A 21924-nucleotide genomic window follows, 5' to 3' on the forward strand; every position below is an offset into this window, starting at 1 on the left:
AACTCATCCTTTTTTATGGCTGCATAGTATTCCATGGTGTATATGTGCCACATTTTCTTTATCCAGTCTATCACTGATGGACATTTGGGTTGGTTCGAAGTCTTTGATATTGTGAACAGTGCTGCAATAAACACACATGTGCATGTGTCTTTATAGTACAATGATTTATAATCCTTTGAGTACATACCCAGTAATGGGAGTGCTGAATCAAATGGTATTTCCTAGATCCTTGAGGAATCGCCATACCATCTTCCACAATGGTTGAACTAATTTACACTCCCACCAACAGTGTAAAAGCATTCCTATTTCTCCACATGCTCTCCAGCATCTGCCGTTTCCTGACTTTTTAATGATCGCCATTCTAACTGGTGTGAGATGGTATCTCATTGTGGTTTTGATTTGCATTTCTCTAATGACAAGTGATGATGAGCTTTTTTTTTTCATATGTTTGTTGGCTGCATAAATTTTATGTCTTCTTTTGAGAAGTGTCTGTTCACATCCTTTGCCCATTTTTTGATTTTTTTTTTTTTCTCTTATAAATGTGTTTAAGTTCCTTGTAGATTCTGGATATTAGCCCTTTGTCAGGTGGATAGATTGCAAAAATTTTCTCCCATTCTGTAGGTTGTCTGTTCACTCTGATGATAGTTTCTTTTGCTGCACAGAAGCTCTTTAGTTTAATTAGATCCCATTTGTCTATTTTGGCTTTTGTTGCCATTGCTTTTGGTGTTTTAGTCATGAAGTCTTTGCCCATGCCTATGTCCTGAATGGTATTGCCTACGTTTTCTTCTAGGGTTTTTATGGTTTTAGGTCTTACATTCAAGTCTTTAATCCATCTTGAGTTAATTTTTGTATAAGGTGTAAGGAAGAGGTCCAGTTTCAGTTTTCTGCATATGGCTAGCCAGTATTTCCAACACCATTTATTAAATAGGGAATCCTTTCCACATTGCTTGTTGTTGTCAGGTTTATCAAAGATCAGATGGTTGTAGATGTGTGGTGTTATTTCTGAGGCATCTGTTCTGCTCCATTGGTCTATATATCTGTTCTTGTACCAGTACCATGCTATTTTGATTACTGTAGCCTTGTAGTATAGTTTGAAGTCACGTAGCATGATGCCTCCAGCTTTTTTCTTTTTTCTTAGGATTGTCTTGGCTATATGAGTTTTTTTTTTTTTTGGTTCCATATGCAATTTAAAGTAGTTTTTCTAAGTGTGTGAAGAGTCAATGGTAGTTTGATGAGGATAGCATTGAATCTATAAATTACTTTGGGCATTATGGCCATTTTCATGATACTGATTCTTCCTATCCATAAGCATGTAATGTTTGTCCATTTCTTTATGTCCTCTCTGTATATTTAGAAAACCCCATCGTCTCAGCCCAAAATCTCTTTAAGCTGATAAGCAGCTTCAGCAAAGTCTCAGGATATAAAATCTATGTGCAAAAATAACAAGCATTCCTATGTACCAATAATAGACAAACAGAGAGCCAAATCACGAGTGAACTCCCATTCACAACTGCTACAAAGAGAATAAAATACCTAGGAATACAACTTACAAGGGATGTGAAGGACCTCTTCAAGAACTACAAATCAAAAGCCATTTTCTAGATTCCTGAAATAAGCACAGAATGAAAACAATTCCTTAACTTTTAACCTTACATGGTAATGCTGCAGAATCCCTGCTGCATAATATGCTGTCTCACAAAGGAAGATGGTCAAGGTTGAGAAGATTAACGTTTTGTTAATATCCCACTAGCACGTGGACACGAAGGACAACTCTCCAAGTTTTATTACCAAGGGTAGCATGGAAGTGTTGCACACAGAGTAACATTACTTCAAAGAATGTCTCTAGAAAGGTGATTATTCAACTTATTTAGTATTCTGTGCAAACTCTGTTCGCTTATTCAATTTATTAAATAACACAGATGTTTCAGAAAGAGAAAAAAGCATCTGACACCTCTTCAGAGGCATGACTAATGGGCCATTATGACAGCAATTAAAGAGTAACCACTTGCAGCCTGTAACAACTGACACAGCTACTGTGCATTTCTTAAGTTTTCTGTTAATTACATAAAATTTAAGTCTCTAACGAATTTCAATTAAACCAAAGTAGGGCCTCAGATGGAAGGGAAAGTTGGTGAAGAATGACTTGCTAAAAATGCGCACTGCTGAGCATAGTATGATTAATGGTCAGGGTTTAATATTTCCTATTGGATTCTAACTGATTTATCATAGCTTCCTGGCAGACATGCAGCCTTTAAAATCATTTTCATATCAGCATGCCCAACCAACGTAGTAGAACGTAACAAAAAACGTCTAGGAGCCATAATTAAATTTGAACGACAACAGGATACTCATTTCAAGTAATTATTAATATCATGCCCCTCAACAGAAATTCCAGGTTTAATTTTAACTTTAACTTCTTGAGGCTAAGGATTGTGTCTCAGAGTTCTTCTTAGTTCAGGGCATAGGACAGAACATGGGATGTTGCAGCTGCTCAAGGAATGTTTCCTAAATAAATAAATAAATGGAAAATGATAGTTGAAACAATCTTGGTTTGCTTCTACCAAACCAGTAAGAGGAAGAAGCAAAATAACAAATTCTTCCTGCGCACAGTTAAGCTTGGAAATTTAATCATATAAAACAAAAACAGTGTCTTTAAGTACCATTTTTGAATGAGGAAAAAATAGAAAAAGAGAAACATAAGTTATTTTACTCTTAAGTCCAGAGACCTCATACCTTGAGAACATTTCTCTATGTATCTACAAGCTTAGATACCACTTTTGGTAATATTTTGCACAACTATGAAGTGTGCTATAATTTTGTTCTTCTTACTGATACATTTACTATCAATTAGGTTAAGTCAAGCGAGCAGCTAGGTGAGATTACAGATACGAGACCTTCAGCATATATGTTTTACAACTGTGCTTTCACTAGATTAACTTTATAAGACTTTTATTTTTATTAAATACCAGAGGCATTTTGCAATAACACGTTTAAATGATCAACAAACGTTGCTGTTCATGCAATAATACAAAAGCTGCCAAAACAGATATGCCAGTTGGCAGGAAGCACTACTATGTGAAGCCTATATCTAAATGTAAAAATATTTAGATTATCCAAAAGTAGAAATGTTCAAAAGTTGAAACTTCCTTTGACCAGTAAGATCCCACTGAGATACAGAGACTGTGAAATATCAACTTAGAATTATTGACCTAAGAACAATTTTCTTTAGGGGTAGAGAAAACATGAACCGGGGATTACTGTGCATATATATATTTTTTTGGTGCAAAAAAGCAATAAAAATGCAGTCTTATTGCTACTGTGTTAGTGCTGGTAGTACTGCAAACAATAAAAGTAAAATAACATGGTTCAAAAATGGTTGGAAAAAATCACAAGGTAAAAAGTTAAGGAAATCACACAATAGCTAGTGAATGGAACAAAGGGAACTAAGCCTTAGAATTTCTAGGATTCGCTCTCAGATACTGAACATGATAAAAGGTCTTTGAAAAGATCATAAATACTTCTCAGGAAAGTATTGTAAGAGCTTGTCACAATCAATCTACAATACTGTCTTTTTATTTAATGTACTTTTAGATTTCCTTTTCTTTTACATTACCTAGCATGCAATCTGTAAGTATTTACTGAGTAATGACCAATGTGCAGACAACATGCTAGCAGAGAGAGATTCTAAAGTAGGTAAAGTAATCTACATTCTAGAAAGGAAATACATAAATATGGAAATATTTACAACATGAACATAATGAGGTAAGAGCTTACAGAGACATATACAAAATGTATCAGGAGGATGCTTATTAATGATGAGCTGCTTTGTGTGAGGAGAATTCAAAAACAGTACTGAAAATAAACGTTTGCATATTTTTCATTAATTTAGGTGCAAAATTCAATGATCAGATTAAGATAATAATATTAGTGTCTAGTAACATAAATGTTATTATTTCAGCCTTCTGAATAGTTTTGAATTTGTCATTTTTGTTACTACTTTACTTAGTAAACTACTTTATTATTACTGTCTCACATAACTTTAAACATTTTAGCTAAACACAATTTTCAGAGCTTGACATTTATGTACTTCCTCAATTTCTAAAGCAAAGCTGAGAAGCAGCTCAGAGTGAAAAAGAGAAATAGTAAATGTTAACAACTTACCAACATTACTGAATATATCTTCATATAAGGTCATTAGGTCAATATAAAAAGTCATGAAATAATTCAAGGAATTGATAAGCAACAAGCAAGAGGAACTACACCAACCTGGAGAATGCACAGTAACACACAGAAATGTTGTGGCGATGTAAAGGACACAGCATTAATAATACAGAATGATAACCGGGAAATATTCCTATCCCTTTTGCACATAATGGACCTATTGCAAATAGTTCACAAACCTAACAAATAAATACAGTTAAGTCCTCAATTAATATTGTTAATCAGTTACTGGAAATTGAGACTTTAAGTGAAACAACTTATTGTATGATGAAATCCATTTTACCATAGGCTAATTGATAGAAACACGAGTTAAGGTTCCTACAGCTTACAGTATGTCACTTTGCTCAAAGTTGCAGTTTTCAAGAATCTACTGACAATGTTAAGATAGGACTTACTGAAGGCAGTATTTATTTACTAAGAATAAATAAACTTTCTTTTAAGAAGTATAAAGTAAAATAAATAAAATATTTGTTGCTTTATATTCAGCCATACTTTTCTACTCACCCTGGGCTGCAAGATAAACAACTGTTTGTTGTTTTTTTATTTTTATTTTTATTTTTTTATAGAAATGGGGTCTCCCTATGTTGTCCAGGCTGTTCTTGAACTCCTGGGCTCAAGGGATCTTCCTGCCTCTGCCTCCCAAAGTACTGGGATTTAAAGGTGTGAGCTGCCATGCCATGCCCCGCCAGTAAACAACTATTTTGTATGATGCTTTAAACAAAACATTTTACTAAACAAATGTTTCTGTCAAACTAATAGCAGCTTCTGACTTTTTTTTTGAGACGGAGTCTCACTCTGTCGCCCAGGCTGGAGTGCAGTGGCGCGATCTCTGCTCACTGCAAGCTCCGCCTCCCAGGTTCACGCCATTCTCCTGCCTCCGCCTCCCAAGTAGCTGTGACTACAGGCGCCCGCCACCGCGCCCGACTAATTTTTTTGTATTTTTAGTAGAGACGGGGTTTCACCATGTTAGCCAGGATGGTCTCGATCCCCTGACCTTGTGATCCGCCCGCCTCGGCCTCCCAAAGTGCTGGGATTACAGGCGCGAGCCACCGTGCCAGTCCTAGCTTCTGACTTTTAACCAACTTAACCCCCAAATACTAAGCACAGTATTGAGTTACAGATGGGAAGTCTTGCAACATGTATGCATGTGTATGTTCTAAGACTGGAGCCTGGAGAAAAATGGGTGAAATACAGAAGCCTTGCACGGAGGCAGTGTTAGGAATTTGTATCAGGCTATTATTCTGATTTTCTTCAGGGAGAAATGCAAGGCTTTTAGTTTCTATGTACCTGTAAAAACCACACTACCATACTGAAGGCAAAGAACGGTGACAAATACCATTTGTTTTCTTTGTTAGTTTAATATGTATCCTGAAACACTGAATCATTATCAGGTACACTAGTCCTAAGTAGTCCAATTACAGACAATCTATCACTAAGTCACTATCTCTATAATACCGCCTACTGACACATTTGAAATAAACTTGCAATTTTGTCTTCTACCAACATATCTAAATTTATTGAATGTAGTTTTTAAAAGGCACTGCTAAGTTTGCAGAACTATTACTGTTAACAAAATTTAAATAGAAATCAAGTATCTATGTTGAGAATGATCTCCTCCAACATCTCCCTGTAATATGCAAAATTCATCAACATCATGAAGGGATAAAAGGAAATAAGGGAGAGGAAATAAAGAAAAACCTAAAACAAAACAGAAGCCAAATTCATATCGAAGGAGAGAAGTATAGGGATTTTGAACAATGTTCCTGAGGTAGCAAAGATCTCTGGGCATTCAGAAAGGACTTCGAAAATATAAATCAACTGTAATTCATTTCCTAATTCTTCCTCTTTTCTTCATCCATTAAAAAAAGTTTTTCACAAAAGAAGCAGCAGGCCCTTTTATGACTATAAAAATGGGAAAATCATTATATTTTATTACTAAGGAGCTTGGCAGGCGAGTCTTGTCAGCCCCCTTCCATGAACCTCAATGTCCATCCTTCCTCAAGTCATGCAGAGTTACAGGGTTGGACAAAGAAAATCAAGGACTGAAAGGGCTCAGAAATAGGGTAGGAATGTCAACTACATGCTTCACTGAAAAATTTTTTAAAGGCTAGAAAATTTAATTATTTGCTTTCTAAACCCTATAAATATGCTTCTAGCTTCAACGTAATTATGTCAAACAGCAGTTTCAAAATGGCTTGATCAAAATATTCCATGACTTCTCCAAATACTCAAAACTGGAAATCTGTCCAAAGATCCATTTTTAAAATCCCCAATCTTCGTTACAGATGAAGAAATAAAAGAATGTCCTTGGGAAAACCAGTTATTCTCCAGACCTTCTTATAAAACATCAAATCAATTTATATTTATTGAATGCCTGCTACAAATGGGAAGGCAATTTTCCTGAGATTATGCTTCAGTAAATAGGAAACTTTAATGCCTGTTTCTGTGGGAACTGTAAGTATTTGGAGATACTTCCTGTCTTGATTCTCCAATTTCAGCACTACGGAGCATATGTGAGACAGGAACCATGACTCCTCAGGAGAAAAGGAAGTTTGCTTGAAAATATCAAAATAAGATTTATCTACTAAGATTTACTTGCCTTTGGAAACTGACCTACTACAAACAGAATCTATGAATAAATGGCATAAATATATTTAGTTGGTAATATCTACAAGTGAACATCCTGAAATCCGCGGTACTATAGAAGTACAACTACTGATGACTAATAAAATTAAGTTACACATTTAAAAGAAACAAAATATAAGATAGTTAAAATCAAATTATATAAAGCAACTCAAACATACAAAATGTCTACCCAATCATTTAAAATAAAGCACTTATCAGCATTACTTCCTAAGCCATTAAGAAGAAAACTGAAAAGAAAAATACTAGTAGGACACATAAGACAGACATCCAGGTTGTTAATGATTATACCTGCCATGCCGTAAGGCAAGAGGTGCACATCAAATGCCCACAAGGCTCAATCTTGACATCTTTGTCATTCTCTGCACAAATCTTACAGAGCTGAAAAGTGGAGCCCATTTCACAATATAATTCATATTGTTCCTGGAATTTGGGGGAGGGGGAAGGAAAGTAGCATTAATGTATTTCCAGCATGAATTGTTAGTATCAAATTTTCCCAAATAAAATGACACACAGTAAATATCTCACAATTGATCTTGTCAGAATTTTGTTACCATCTGAGACATGTTTTGAATTGATAATCACAATTTGGTCTACAAAATCCATTCTAAAAAGGTTTGAACTTTTATCATCTATCTTATATGCTTCTTAATTATTCATATTATTTAAGGTTCCTTTAGGAAAGGACTTGCTTCAATAGTCCTGGTGACTCAAAAGACAAAATCTATGGTTTTAAAATAGGAATATAAAATGATTTTATCTTTTTTATAAATGCCACATGCTCATATAATTTAACTGTCAAATTGAAACAAAAAAAAAAAAGGATACTTGGCTAAACATTATTTTTTGTTTCAATATCTTTAGAAATCCCAGAAGGGAAGAGAAAAGTGACAAATATTTACCAAGCATTTCCTGTATGCCAGGCACTGTGGTCCACACTTACTATTTCACTTAATCGCCAAAGCATAAGAAGATATATTGAACTTAACAAAAGTTAGGCCTGGGGCTTAATAAATTCAAATTGTTTGCTTCAAACTCTAAATGAAGTCTCTGACTAAAAAGTGCATACTCTTTCCCTAACACTGTCAAGAAAACAAATCACATCAGTAACCAAAAACCATTTTATTAAAACTGCCATATTCTTGCTTGATTAGGCTTTTAGCTTAAAACATTTGACACAGTAAAATTTTCAAAATTCAAAACATTTGACACAGTAAAATTTTCAAAATTCAAATACTGAAAAGATCTTTGTGACAAAGATACAAATAAATTGGTAAATTCGAAAAAAATATTAAAAAAATGTTAGGAATACAAAGAAAAGGAATTATGAAACCAATATTTGGGTAAATAAAGCAACTTTTAGTTCGGTAAGTGACTACAATGTGCCTGGCACTGAGTAGGATAAATAAATAACAATATTTAGTCCACAGCCTACTAAAATATACTATAATCCTGGTGAGAAAAAATATATATATACACATAAACACACGTGGATACATATGCATGTACATGCAGGTACACACATATAAACTGTGTCTACTATGATGCATGAATATACAAAAATTTTATGGGGAACTTAAGGAAAGAGACAAGAGAGAATGCATAAAAATGGAAAAGAAATAAAACTAAAGTAATTCAAAGTAAGTTATAAATTGCTGATGTCCCTGAAATAACAGGTAAGTATTCATGCTGGTTATGACTGTCTAAAGGACAAATACGCAATTATAAAAAAAATTACATTAGGCTAAAATCACAGATACAGACCTCAGTGCAACCTAAACAATAAGAATATGTATGAGTAATTTCAGGGAATGTTATTACTTCCAAAGGTTTATTTTTTTTAATGGCTTTATAAAGAGGAACTGTCTTTCCTACGTATCCTTTCACACATATTTGAAAATATGGGATCACTACATAACTTTTAAAACGGCAATCACATATTAAATTTAAAATGGCAATCATAACCGGGCACGGTGGCTCACGCCTGTAACCCCAGCACTTTGGGAGAGCGAGGCAGGTGGATCACCTGAGGTCAGGGGTTCGAGACCAGCCTGACCAACATGGAGAAACCCCGTCTCTACTAAAAATTCAAAAATTAGCCGATGTGGTGGCGGGTGCCTGTAATGCCAGCTACTTGGGAGGCTGAGGCAAGAGAACTGCTTGAACCCAGAGGGCAGAGGTTGTGGTGAGCCGAGATTGCGCCACTGCACTCCAGCCTGGGCAGCAAAAGCAAAACTCTGTCTCAGAAAAAAAAATGAAAGAAAATGGCTCACGCCTGTAATCCCAGCACTTTGGGAGGCTGAGGCAGGAGGATCACGAGGTTGGGAGATCGAGGCCATCCTGGAAAACATGGTAAAACTCCGCCTCTACTAAAAAATACAGAAAATTAGCCGGGCATGGTGGTGGGCGCCTGTAGTCCCAGCTACTCAGGCTGAGTCAGGAGAACGGTGCAAACCCAGGAGGCAGAGCTTTCAGTGAGGCGAGATGGCGCCACTGCACTCCAGCTTGGGCGACGGAGCAAGACTCCATCTCAAAAAAAGAAAAGAAAAGGCAATCGCTTATTAAATGTACATGTACAATATGTACATATAAATGGCAACGTGTATGTCTCACATAATAATGTAAAGACCACAGGAACTGAAACTTGGATAATTATAAGGTAAATCATTATCTACTATCTTTAAAAAAGCTGTAATTCTCTTGTTTTTTTCCCTCAGATTTTTATTATTTATTACACAAGGCGTGAACATGTCTCAAATATAAAATATTTTAAAACCAGACTGAATGTAAAATAAAAAAATACTCAAATTCTCCCTTCATCCCCTCCCTGATTGCTCAATCCCTGTTACCTCCTCAGTTAAATCCTTTTACCAGTTTGGTGGGTTTTTTTGATCTTTTAAAAAGTATACTCACATGTTCACATACAGCAATTAATTATGTATTTCCTTACAGAAGTTGAACATACATAATGTAACTTTACCAAATGAAATGTTACCTACTTGTACTTTACATAAATGGAATTATTTTATAGTACAAGATGCAGAAGTTCCCATGTGAGTATGTAGAGCTACCTCCCTCCTGTTGATGACTTCACACAATACAGTATGAGAATACTAGCCTATTTAATCTATTACTAAACTTCTTAGTATTTTGTAACTTTTTACTTTTAGAAAAAAAATTACAGTAAATATCTGTTGTACAGGTTTTTTTTGTGTGTGTGTAAGTGATATATATGGGATCTATTACATATATAGATGCTAAAGTGAAAAGATATTTTCACTTAGATTTTTATAATTACCGAATATCACTCTCAAGAAAGGTTTTACCAACTTACATTCCCATTCAAAATCTATGAGGTTGCTAGCAATGGATTTAGAAAAACATAACTGTTATCTTTAACAGGCTTCAATTATCTATTTGACTCTAAAATCTAAGGCATATGATTATTCTAATCTTTTTTTGGGAGCTTTCTAAACTATGGCTCTCTCCTTACATCCACCTACCTGCTCATGGATTTATTTATTTCCCCCATATAAATGCCAATACTATATGGAAAGCAAGAATTCTAACAGCATAAATTTGTATCAAAACATCTAAGAAAGTAATATAATTTCTCTTTAAACACTCTTATAATTCCTTAAGTATATTTTGTATTAAATACTTGTGCATGATTTTAACTACTGTATGAGAGTCTTATTTATTTAGAAGGCATTATGGATACTTATTTAATTATACTTTTCTAGAAATTATCCTTACCTGTGTAACTTTTATATGGTCATGAGGTGTAGGTTCACATAATCCAGTTAAATCAGGATTGTAACTCCTCCCGTCAGGATAAAGATAACTGAATTTAAACAGAAACTTTATTATCTTAAATATACAAGTTTTAATTGCATTTAAGGATATTTAATCTTTTTCTATATTCAAACATACATTTGGATGTTTCCTTTTTATGTAACATATCGATAACATATTACTTCATTATTTCCAAAATATTATGTTGTTTTTAGGACACTTAGAATGTAGAAATTATTTTCATATAAGAAATACATAATGAATATAGCCCAACCCACTAAGCAACCATTTTCAATGAAATACCTTTAATATATGTCTCTTATATAAGCTAAGAATATTTCACTGATCAATCATGTTCTATTCCAAAACACTTTGAGGATATACCTATTTGCAACTGTTACATCTTTCATCTGAGGCACAGGTAATGTTAATCACATCATTTTACACCATGCCTAATACCACGTGGAAAGAAAATATAATTAAAGGCCACAGTTCCCTTGTAAGTTATTCAAACGCTTCTGTGGTGTTCCTGTTTCTACAGTTTCCATATCTCTTCTCTCATCTTCCCCTCACCCTAACACAAACACATATGCACAAATGCAAATACACATACACATGCACATACACATTTTAAAAAATTAGAAAATGCCACATTTCCATGTTTCATTGACTTAACACTACAAACACAAAATGGTCTATAGATAGAAACAAGGTTCTATTATCAGGAAAAACTGAAATCTGAACTAAAAGTTGTAGTAATAATGCATTCTTGCTGTGTTAAATCAGAAGTTGTGCTTGTTATTCAAAAATTCATCAAAAAATAAAATTTACTGTGTTGGTAAACACTTATTTTTAATTTTAAAAAGTGGTAATGTCACTGCTGTGTTTCATCAGTTTATTAAATTATGGTTAATTCTGTTTAACATCTTTCTATACTAAATTTCTTAAATAAAATAGTAAGAATATAGTACTATAGTATGTATATTTAAAAGGGTAAAACTATAACAAATCTATTCTTTAAAGTAATAAACAATATTTATCCTCGAATGAGGTGTCTACAAACACGTTAAGTGTTAGAATTTACCCAGGAAAACCAGAAAAATGAACTTAAAGGACAGATAATTCTGACATAGTAAGGGACAAATCAGTGAGATGATTTTTTTATGATTTAGCAAAAGGAATTTACTACATCTGAGTATGATACAAATTTAGAATGTCCTTATGGGTGTGTTACAAAATTTGACAAATATTAAATGAGGAATGATAATCCAAAGAAGATAAGCAACTTTTTAATATACTCTAAAAATTGGCCATTTAAAAAAATATTATATAAAATTTTAGGTATCACATTTCAATAATATGAAGAAATTCTAGCAAGAATTCAGAAATTAAAGTTACAAAAATGAGGATTAAGGTACCATAGGAAAGGTTAAAAGTTCTTTTTAACCTATCAGGAGGTTGTTGATAGGTTAAAAAGGTACAAAAAGGACCTTTAACCTTTCCTATGGTATGCTAATCATCATTTTTGATTATTTCTGTCCTTATTACACCCAGGATATACTGCAGATGAGCGCTTTTCAATGGCATTGAAGGAGTAAAGAATGTTGGGTGGTTATCAAAATAAACATCTCTTTCAACTATGTCATACAATACTGGATTAACTATTAATATAAGGAAATACAGTGGACCCGGATGGTAGCTGGATGCAATAATATCCTATTCTGATCTTACGAGAAACCTTATCTAATTAATTTATAAATCCTATTTTATCCTAATATATTATTAAAGTTCAAAATCAACTAGCTAAATCCCTCTGGAGATGCGTGTGTGTGTGTGTGTGTGTGTGTAACTCTCAAGAGTTACTGTGCCCAGGAGTTTAAAGGCTTTGCTCCGCTGATTATAATACTAAAATTTGTGACTCTTTGAATGACATTTGAAAAACAGAAGGAATAACTCAAACAAGCTATATCAAAATTTTTCCCTCTACAGATTTGTCCATTTACCATCTACTTATAAATTCAAACTTTGAATTATATTTTCTTAAAAAAAAAACTCTGTAATCATTGTAAATCAAAATCTACACACAAATCTTTGAAGCATTAGAAGAAAGGTATAAATAACCAAGACTAGCACATTTATGAAAATCAGAAGGAAAAGGAAAGAGAAATACACATTTGGTACCATAACTTGCCATACAATTACTACATAACTAATTTATTGAAAGGTTTCGTGTGTGTGGGTTTTTTTTTTTTTTTCTTTCCAGATAGGGTCTCACTCTGATGCCCAGGCTGGAGTGCAGTGACACGATGTCGTCACTGTAGCCTCAACTTCCCAGGCTCAGGTGATTATCCTATCTTAGCCTCCAGAGTAGCAGGGACTAGTCACGCGCCACCATGCCCAACTAGTTTTTTTTGCATTTTTTGTAGAGATAGGGTTTTGCCATGTTGCCCAGCCTGATCTCGAACTCCTGAGCTCAAGTGATCCTCCTGCCTTAGCCTCCCAAAATGCTGGGATTACAGGAGTAAGCTACCAGTCCCACCCAAAAGCTCACAGGTTTTTAAAAATTCCTACTTTTTCTTTGCATAAATCTCATCACTTTTTTTCTTTTCTTTCTTTCTGTTTTGCAATTACTTTGAGAAAGGTAAAACTCAAATCATTTGCTCTTTGTTAACTCTGGTGGACTTTCTTCTGCTAGGTTTCAGAATTCATACTGCAGTGAGTTTGATCATGAGCATCTCTGAGTTACCCAGCAAGGCAGAGGGGAAGAAAAAGCAGCATGATCAAGTGCACTGAGAATACAAGGAGAGGACAAAGGGAGTGACATGTGAATAAAGCAAAGAAGAACCAGACATATTTACTATTAAGGGACCCAATAGATTGTCCATACTTTGTGTGTCGAGGGAGTGGGGAGAATTCATTAATTTAAAAAACAAAGGGGAACTTATTTATTTTTAAATTTTAAAAAGGAATATAGCCTGAGATAAACTAAACTTAGCTATTAACACATAGTCCTAGAATATGGAGTTATTATCAGTGTGAATGAAGGAAAGATCTACGAGAGAAAAGAAAAGGAAGGGGTGGAGGGAGAAACAGATAAGAAAGAGAAAAGAAAGTCTGGCACTAACAATCAAACTTTAAAAAGTGAAACTGGCCGGGTGCGGTGGCTCATGCCTATAATTCCAGCACTTTGGGAGGCTGAGGCGGGCGGATCATGAGGTCAGGAGATCAAGACCATCCCGGCCAACATGGTGAAACCCTGTCTCTACTAAAATACAAAAAAACTAGCCAGGCATGGTGGCTCATGCCTGTAGTCCCAGCTACTTGGGAGGCTGAGGTAGGGGAATCCCTTGAACCCAGGAGGCCGAGGTTGCAGTGCCAAGATTGTACCACTGCACTCCAGCCTGGCAACAGAGTGAGACTCCATTTCAAAAAAAGAAAAAAAAAGTGAAACTAGTAATCTAAGGGTTATATGAGGAAAAAGAAGTCAATTATTCTAAATAATTTAAAATATAAACAGTTTTACATCCATTTTAAAACTACCTTTAAGTCCCAACTTTTTATCATACGAAAGATAAAAATTCATGTAATTTGAAGTTGAAATGTATTTGCTGTAACATAGTTTCAAATAATTAGGTTACCTTAAAATGACTATATAAAGAGATGAACAACAAACTAAGGAACATCCATTATTTCTCAGTCTTAAGATTAAAAAGCAGCCTCGCTATCCATTTTCTCCATCACAAAGCAATCTTTATTCTTCAAATTCATGAATCATAAGCACTCCAACTCCCATTTCTCATACTTACAATCCTTCCCTGCTGCCATCGATCAGGGCTTGAAATAAGGGCTTGTTATGAGGTATGGTCTGTAAGATATTCCCATCCCCAGTCACATAGCCAATGGCCCACTGTCCCAAACGAGTGCAACTTAACCGGAAAATATAGCTGCAAAACATAAGAAAATTATGTTTAATTTAATTCAGAATGTAAATCAATACTAAACAATTTGTTAGGGTTCCTTCAAGCAAAACAATAAACAGAATCATTTAGAATTCCTGAATACTCCTCATATTCTAACTTCTAATTTATTTTTAACAACATTGTACTTTTCCATTTATCAATTTAGAAGAGAAACACTGATCATTACTTTTTATTTAAATACTTCCAGATACATATATAAGAAAATAAACAAGATTGTAAACTATCCAGGGATTTTTTTTTTTTTACCATCATCAGGGTGCTGTGTATGGAAGTGTTGATGGCATGGAATAGTTACAAAATAAATCACTCTTGGAATGTAAAAACAAAATAAGTGAAAATTTAAATTCAATTTGCTTACCTCAGAAAAAAACTGAGCCAGTTTCTACTGTAGAACTCGATATATTCCTTTGTAATTTAGACATTAAAATTAGTTTTGTTTGTTTGTTTTTTGAGACGGTGTCTCTGTCGCCCAGGCTGGAGTGCCATGGCGCGATCTCGGCTCACTGCAACCTCCGCCTCCCAGGTTCAAGCGATTATCCTGCCTTAGCCTCCCGAGTAGCTGGGACTACAGGCGCGTGCTATGATGCCCAGCTAATTTTTTGTATTTTTGTTGTTGTTGTTTTTTAGTTTTTCAGACAGAGTCTTGCTCTGTCGCCCAGGCTGGAGTGCAGTGGCGCGATCTCGGCTCACTGCAAGCTCCGCCTCCTGGGTTCACGCCATTCTCCTGCCTCAGCCTCCCAAAAAGCTGGGACTACAGGTGCCCGCCACCACGCCCTGCTATTTTTTTTGTAGTTTTAGTAGAGACGGGGTTTTACCGTGTTAGCTAGGATGGTCTCGATCTCCTGACCTCGTGATCCGCCCGCCTCGGCCTCCCAAAGTGCTGGGATTACAGGCGTGAGCCACCACAACCGGCCAATTTTTTGTATTTTTAATACAGACAGGGTTTCACCTGTTAGGATGGCCTCGATCTCCTGACCTAGTGACCCACCCGCCTCAGCATCTCAAAGTGTTGGCATTACAGGCGTCAGCCACCGCGCCCGGCCCGCTTTTTAAAAAATAGTAACATTTCTTTCAGGTATTCCAGCCATTCATCCCTAAGGTTCAAAAGTGCAAACTAGGTAATTTCATGACTGCCATCTAACCATATCAAATTCAGTATCTTACAATGGGAAGTTAAGATAGTTCAAAAAGATAAATCAAATCAAATCCCTTAAAACTAATATCCAACAAAAGGAGACAGCAACTTGGCTTTAAATCCATCATTATCATTTATGTATCAATCTAGCTGTCTATATACTTATTTCATTTTAGATCATTTCTCTTTATTTGAGTGTACTGCATTTAATCTTTCTATCAGGATACCCTTCTGGATTTTATTACCCCATTAAGCAGATCAAAAACAAGCCAATTTAAATCTGTTGTCTGTATTTTAATACTCTAGCTGCTGTATGTATGTGGCAGACACAAGTACCTCAAAATATACTTTAGTTATTGATAGACCAAGTACTACAAATGTAACTTTAAAGATATACATAATGGCTGTAGTCACTGGATTTAATTAACTTGTATATTTAGTAGTAGAGTGTAATTTCATCTTTTGACAAACTAGAATTTTTAAAAAAGAAGTGATTTTTAAATATTAAAAAAATTATATTGGTGATAGAATCTTTGGAAAGAACTTTTCAAAAAAGTCTAAAAACATATATCCCTAGACAAACTGAAAATAGGATATCAATCTGTCGATTATTGGCATTCTTAATCAAAATCAGATAAAATAATGCCACTGAGACTTACGGCTATGATATTATGAGAAGTGCCAAAAATAATAGAAAGTCACTATAAATTATAATTCAGAAGGACATTATTAAACTGTTACACAAAAAATTAATATAAAATTCCTTCAAATTAAATCAAAAGTTAGAATCTTAAAAATCTGTGTACTATGAATCTCAGCAAAATTTATAGAGTATATTAACATGAAGAAAATAATTACAAATCTGCATTGCTAGTAATTTTAAATGTAATTCCAAATTTATTCGTCTACTAAGAATCTAGTAGATACTGAAATACATACTTGTGAAATTGCTCAGATTTTTAATTCATGTCCTTTTCTATTGCTCTAAACATTGTTTTGGGATGGTGTTTCTAAAACTCATTACTACACAGAAGGTTCAAGCAATTCATGTATATAAGAGATAGTAATACCAGCAATCTGGTAAGAGCCAAGGGCATTTTAGAACAATTTCTTCCTCTCATGCACCTTTTTCCTATCCCATTTAATTTGCTGCTGACCCTTTGGCTTGTGGCTACCCCTTCCCAACCTCAAGTGAATTATTGGCTTATTTTTAGCACCCTGCTCTCTTAAACAGCATGCTTAATTTAATCAAATTAGGGGTAGGTGTGGTGGCTCACATCTGTAACCCCAGCACGTTGGGAGGCTGAGCCAGGTGGATTATTTGACACCAAGAGTTCGAGACCAGCGTGGCCAACATGGCAAAACCCCATCTCCACTAAAAATACAAAAAAAAAAAAAAAAATTGGCAAGACATGATGGTACATGCCTGTAGTCCCAGCTACTCAGGAGGCTGAGGCATGAGAATCATTTGAACCCAGGAGGTGGAGCTTACAGTGAGCCAAGATGGTACCACTGCACTCCTGCCTGGGGTGAACACAGTGAGACTGTTTCAAAAAAAAAAAAAAATACACACACACACACACACACACACACACATAACTGAGGTATCTTTCATGTTGACAAGGTGGTTTAGGGTTCAATGCCACTCTTATCACCTAAAAAGCCACTTAATGAATATTTCACTTAGATTCCCAAATGTTACTACCTTCACCCCGTAATTCATATTTTGTCAGATGGATCCCTAATAATAAAGCACAACCTAAGGAGCCAAAATGTCCCTGAAGTAAATCCAATTGTTTTCTATACTATGAAGTCAAAGACACGAATTACTTTCCAAGATTAAAAAAAAAAAAAAAAAGTTAAACGCAGATATTCTCCAAAGCAAATATTTGTTACAATTTTTTTTTATTCATTAAGGGTGTTTTCCTAAACACATCTTTAGTACCCACATCATACTTTACATATTATAATTTGTTATATATTATTTATTTCATCATTAGCTACCTAAAATTTAATAGAAAAAATCATTACATGGCAAGTTAGGAAGGAAACAAAGATTTTTTTTTTCAGAGGACACTATTCTAGTTTTTTAATGTATGATTGATACACAAAAAAGCTGTATAAAAGGTATATACTGTACACATTTGAAGATAAGTTTACTGGTGGGTCTTATGACAAATATTCTTAGCAGAGGGCAGTAGTTTTTTATTAAGAGAACTTTTCCAAATAGTAATGAGATCTGGCTGTTTTTCTCAACATTGTAATTCATGTTCTCCATGATATTGAACAAGTAAACAAAACCAAAAATAAAGGCCTCAGTTTCCTCATTATTTCTATAATTGGACAAGATAATTTATCAAATAACTCACATGTTAAGTTTCTATGATTGCATAATTCCAACCACCACACATTTTTCAAATTATACTCCAAGCGCAAGAAAGATACTTCATATGACGTCATTCAAGAGAGTAAAAATTATGGAAAAATCTGGTCATAAGAGATTGTTGAATGAAACAAAATCATTCATCTAAAACATTGTCAACATGCAAAATAACTGATCTGCTCTCATGGTCACAATGAGAACTAACTCTCCTTAGTCTAAATGGAAGATTTCAGTGGAAGCCAAACTGTTTTTGTACTCACTAGCTTCTTTTTCAAATATACTATATAAATTCTTAAAAAGACAAAAACATGGAAAGTTTCATTATGACAGAGAACAAAAAATCAGCACTATTGGCTTGTACTAAAAAAAAAATGTTTTGGCCGGGCGTGGTGGCTCACACCTGTAATCCCAGCACTTCGGGAAACTAAGGCGGGCAGATCACGAGGTCAGGAAATCAAGACCATCCTGGACAACATGGTGAAATCCCGTCTCTACTAAAAATACGAGAATTAGCTGGGCATGGTGGTGCGTGTCTGTAATCCCAGCTACTTGGGAGGCTGAGGCAGAAGAATCGCTCGAACCAGGGAGTGGAAGGTTGCAGTGAACGGAGATCGCGCTATTGCACTCCAGCCTGGCGACAGAGCAAGATTCCATCTCAAAAACAAAGCAAAACAAAACAAAACAAAAATGTTTTAAAGTACAAACATTATATACAGCACAAATCAAATAAAAATGATACTAGAAAAAAAAAGGTACACTTAAAAACTACCACCAAATTCATCCCTAAAATGAAATGTTCTCTATATGAAAATCAGTGCACTAATGAATACTGGAATAGCATCTGAAATGTGAGAATTCTGACAAGCACGTCTCTAATATCCCTATTGCTGTACTCAGCATACTGCCTGCCATAGCACAAATGCCTACTATGTGCCTAATGAATTTTTAGATGAAATACATGGGAAAATGCACTGAACCATGGAAGAGAGAGATTTTCTGGACCCCGATTTGCCATTAATAAGGTGTAATTTCTTGGCCAAAGCCACAGGGGCTGACCGACCTCTCCAAGGTTCATTTAGCTTCATCATTTGGAAAATAAAATATAAATTCTGAGGCTACAATAAAACATAAGGCATTATGAAAAAAGTTTTCAAGGACACGAAATTGGTTTTGATTATAACAATAGGTCTATATATGCTATGTACATACATTTATTTGTTCATAAACTTACATTTATATTTCTGTGTTCAGGTGCATGTATATGTACTTGTATTTATCAGAGAACTTAAATGAATGTCTTTAAAATACCCCAAAGTAACGAACATAAGACTGTTCCATTTATTTGTTCTTTAGCACAGTATTCAAGTATTCAAATATATACATACAATTTTGCACATAAACACAGATATCATGAAAACAGAAAGGAGACCACATCCCCTTTCACTTTATGAATACTAAGTTTCAGAGTAAGCACAATGTATCAATTTAAAGGATTAGATTAAGAAGCACCATTTTGGTCTTTTAGCTTTTCTAGCCCCCTCCCAAGCATGCCATCAGTAGGTGTTGCTGACTAACTTAGGAACAAACCATGGAGAATTTTCATCTTTGGATATATCACATAATATTACTGCTAAAAAGTCTTACCTTCCGGGTTTGGTGCTGTATTTCTGTAGTCGTGCTTTAACTTCATCATACGTGAGAAATGCCATGTAACCTGGATGTGTCACAGCTAAGAAATTCCAATTCCGCAAAATAGAGCCCCAAGGCTAAAAAATAAATAAATTAAAAGAGATTATCTAGAGAATATCAAATATTGATTACATACTGAACCATCATTTAATACATTTAACATTATCTTGGATATTTTAAGTTAATCTGACCTTATGTGGTTTAGGTCAACTTTTGTTACCTATCAGCAGACATTCAAGTCTATTGTTCTTTAGAGAAATATGATTAGGTAGAAAACAGATTTTTCAGGAAGAGGATACGGAGAAGAAAAAAGAAAACCACAAAATCTCTTCTCTACACAGTCTATTCTCACTACAGCACTTGTGACCATTTTAAAACATAAATGAAATAATTCTTCTGTTCAAAGCCTTCTACCTTGAATAAAAGCCAAAGTCCTCATATATTGCTTAGAAGGACTTTACAGGGTTTGCTCCCCAGCAGTTTCCCTTTTTGTCTCCATCTGCTATAACTCTCCCACTTTCTCCATCTTCTCCAGCCTGCTATTGTCTTGAACACAAATGCCCTCTTTCCTCTTACAGTCTTTGTATTCGCCGATGCCTTTACTTGAATTTTCTTCCCCCAAATATCCATCTCATTCCTGTCTCCAAATGTCACTTCCTCAATGAAGCCTTCTCTGACCAGCATATTTAAAACTGTTACCTCTTGCCATATTCCTCACCTCCGTGTATGTGTGTTTCGTTAACAACTGCTTCATTTTACAGAGTAAGAAACCATATCATAGAACTTACATGACTTGGCAAAGGTTACACATTAACCATAAGCTACATAAGGACAAGGAACATGCCTGTCTTGCTTGCCCATGGGATGCCAGGACCACTGCAGCATCAGGTAACAGTAAACAGCCAAGGATCAATGTCACTGAACAGATCCTCTAGTGACTTGTGTAAAAGGCTAGTGTTAACACTACTGTAGTCACATCTGGCTTAACTTTACATAACTATAAACTTAGGAAAGGTTTAGGGTTTAAAAGTGAGTTACATAAAAACAAAACCTTTCGCATAAGTATTTGGTTTATACCATTGCATCATTCTCTCTTTAATCTGATTGGTTGTCTGTCCAGCTACCAGGGCAAGAGAAAAAAGGCAGGCAGTGATAGACAACTTTACTCAAGGGTGTGGATGAATCATCTCTGTAATTTTTTTAAGGCTGAAGCTACATTTATTCCAAGGAACTGGCAGCATACTCTATCTGATGTGCCAGATTATTAAATCTTCTACATAAAAGAAAAAAAAAAAAACAAAGTATTTTTACGTTGCCATGTTAAAGCTGTTAAAACAGTTATTCTAGACATGATTACTGGTAAAAGTTCCTGCTTTTGTTTGTTTTGAGACTTGTTCCTCATTATTGTTAAGCAAGTTACAAATTTATAAGTCAGAATTCTTCAAGGAGTATAACCCTTGAGATGAGGATAACAAAGAATGATTTAGTAATAATAAAGATTTTAGCCTTTTTCAACATAACAAGAAAAATCTTCGGGGTATTTCCCCATCACACTAAAATACCAAATTGGGCAAGAAAGGCGCTCTAGAGAATAATAATATGAGAGGCTGAAAAAAATGCATGTTTTTAATTTTCTCCCTAATGCATGACTAAAAAATTGCATTAAACATTACTTAGAAAATGTCAGTATGTATTTTTAAAAACTGAGCAATAACTGTTATTCTAGACCCTAGTTTTTGTTTTGTTTTGTTCTACCCATCTATAAAGGACAAGGATGAAAGAAATATCAAACAAATATTTGGGTCACTTCCATTAAAGTCCACGCAAATTAGTGGAAGAGTGGTTGAAAAAAAATGCTGAACTTTATAGAGCACCAGTGCACAGATCAAAATATAAGTAAAAAAATTAAATTGGTGTTTTGAGCCAACTGCTACAGTATTTAGCAACCATTTCTTAGTACATAATCCAGAGGGCCAGCTTCTAATTGCAAAAATATTTATGTAATAGAATGAGTCTGTGTATTGTTTTTCTTGTATGCAGCCCACTCAAAACAGAAACATGCAGTACTTATGTGCTTT

General features: G+C 34.8%; 1 protein-coding gene across 2 annotated transcripts in view; it reads right to left on the bottom strand.

Annotated features, from left to right (window-relative positions):
- Positions 1-21924, bottom strand: part of CBLB (Cbl proto-oncogene B, E3 ubiquitin protein ligase) — a 213040-nt gene that overhangs the window by 71083 nt on the left and 120033 nt on the right. For both annotated transcript variants that reach the window (XM_011995286.1, XM_011995280.1), the window contains exons 6-9: positions 19802-19923; positions 14466-14603; positions 10621-10708; positions 7156-7287 (exon numbers count right to left, since the gene is read on the bottom strand). In XM_011995286.1, coding sequence (XP_011850676.1) covers positions 7156-7287; positions 10621-10708; positions 14466-14603; positions 19802-19923 — 480 coding nt within the window. The remainder of the gene's footprint in view (positions 1-7155; positions 7288-10620; positions 10709-14465; positions 14604-19801; positions 19924-21924) is intronic.

The sequence above is a fragment of the Mandrillus leucophaeus genome, unplaced genomic scaffold, assembly GCF_000951045.1.
Source record: "Mandrillus leucophaeus isolate KB7577 unplaced genomic scaffold, Mleu.le_1.0 Scaffold113, whole genome shotgun sequence".
Taxonomy (NCBI): Eukaryota; Metazoa; Chordata; class Mammalia; order Primates; family Cercopithecidae; genus Mandrillus; species Mandrillus leucophaeus.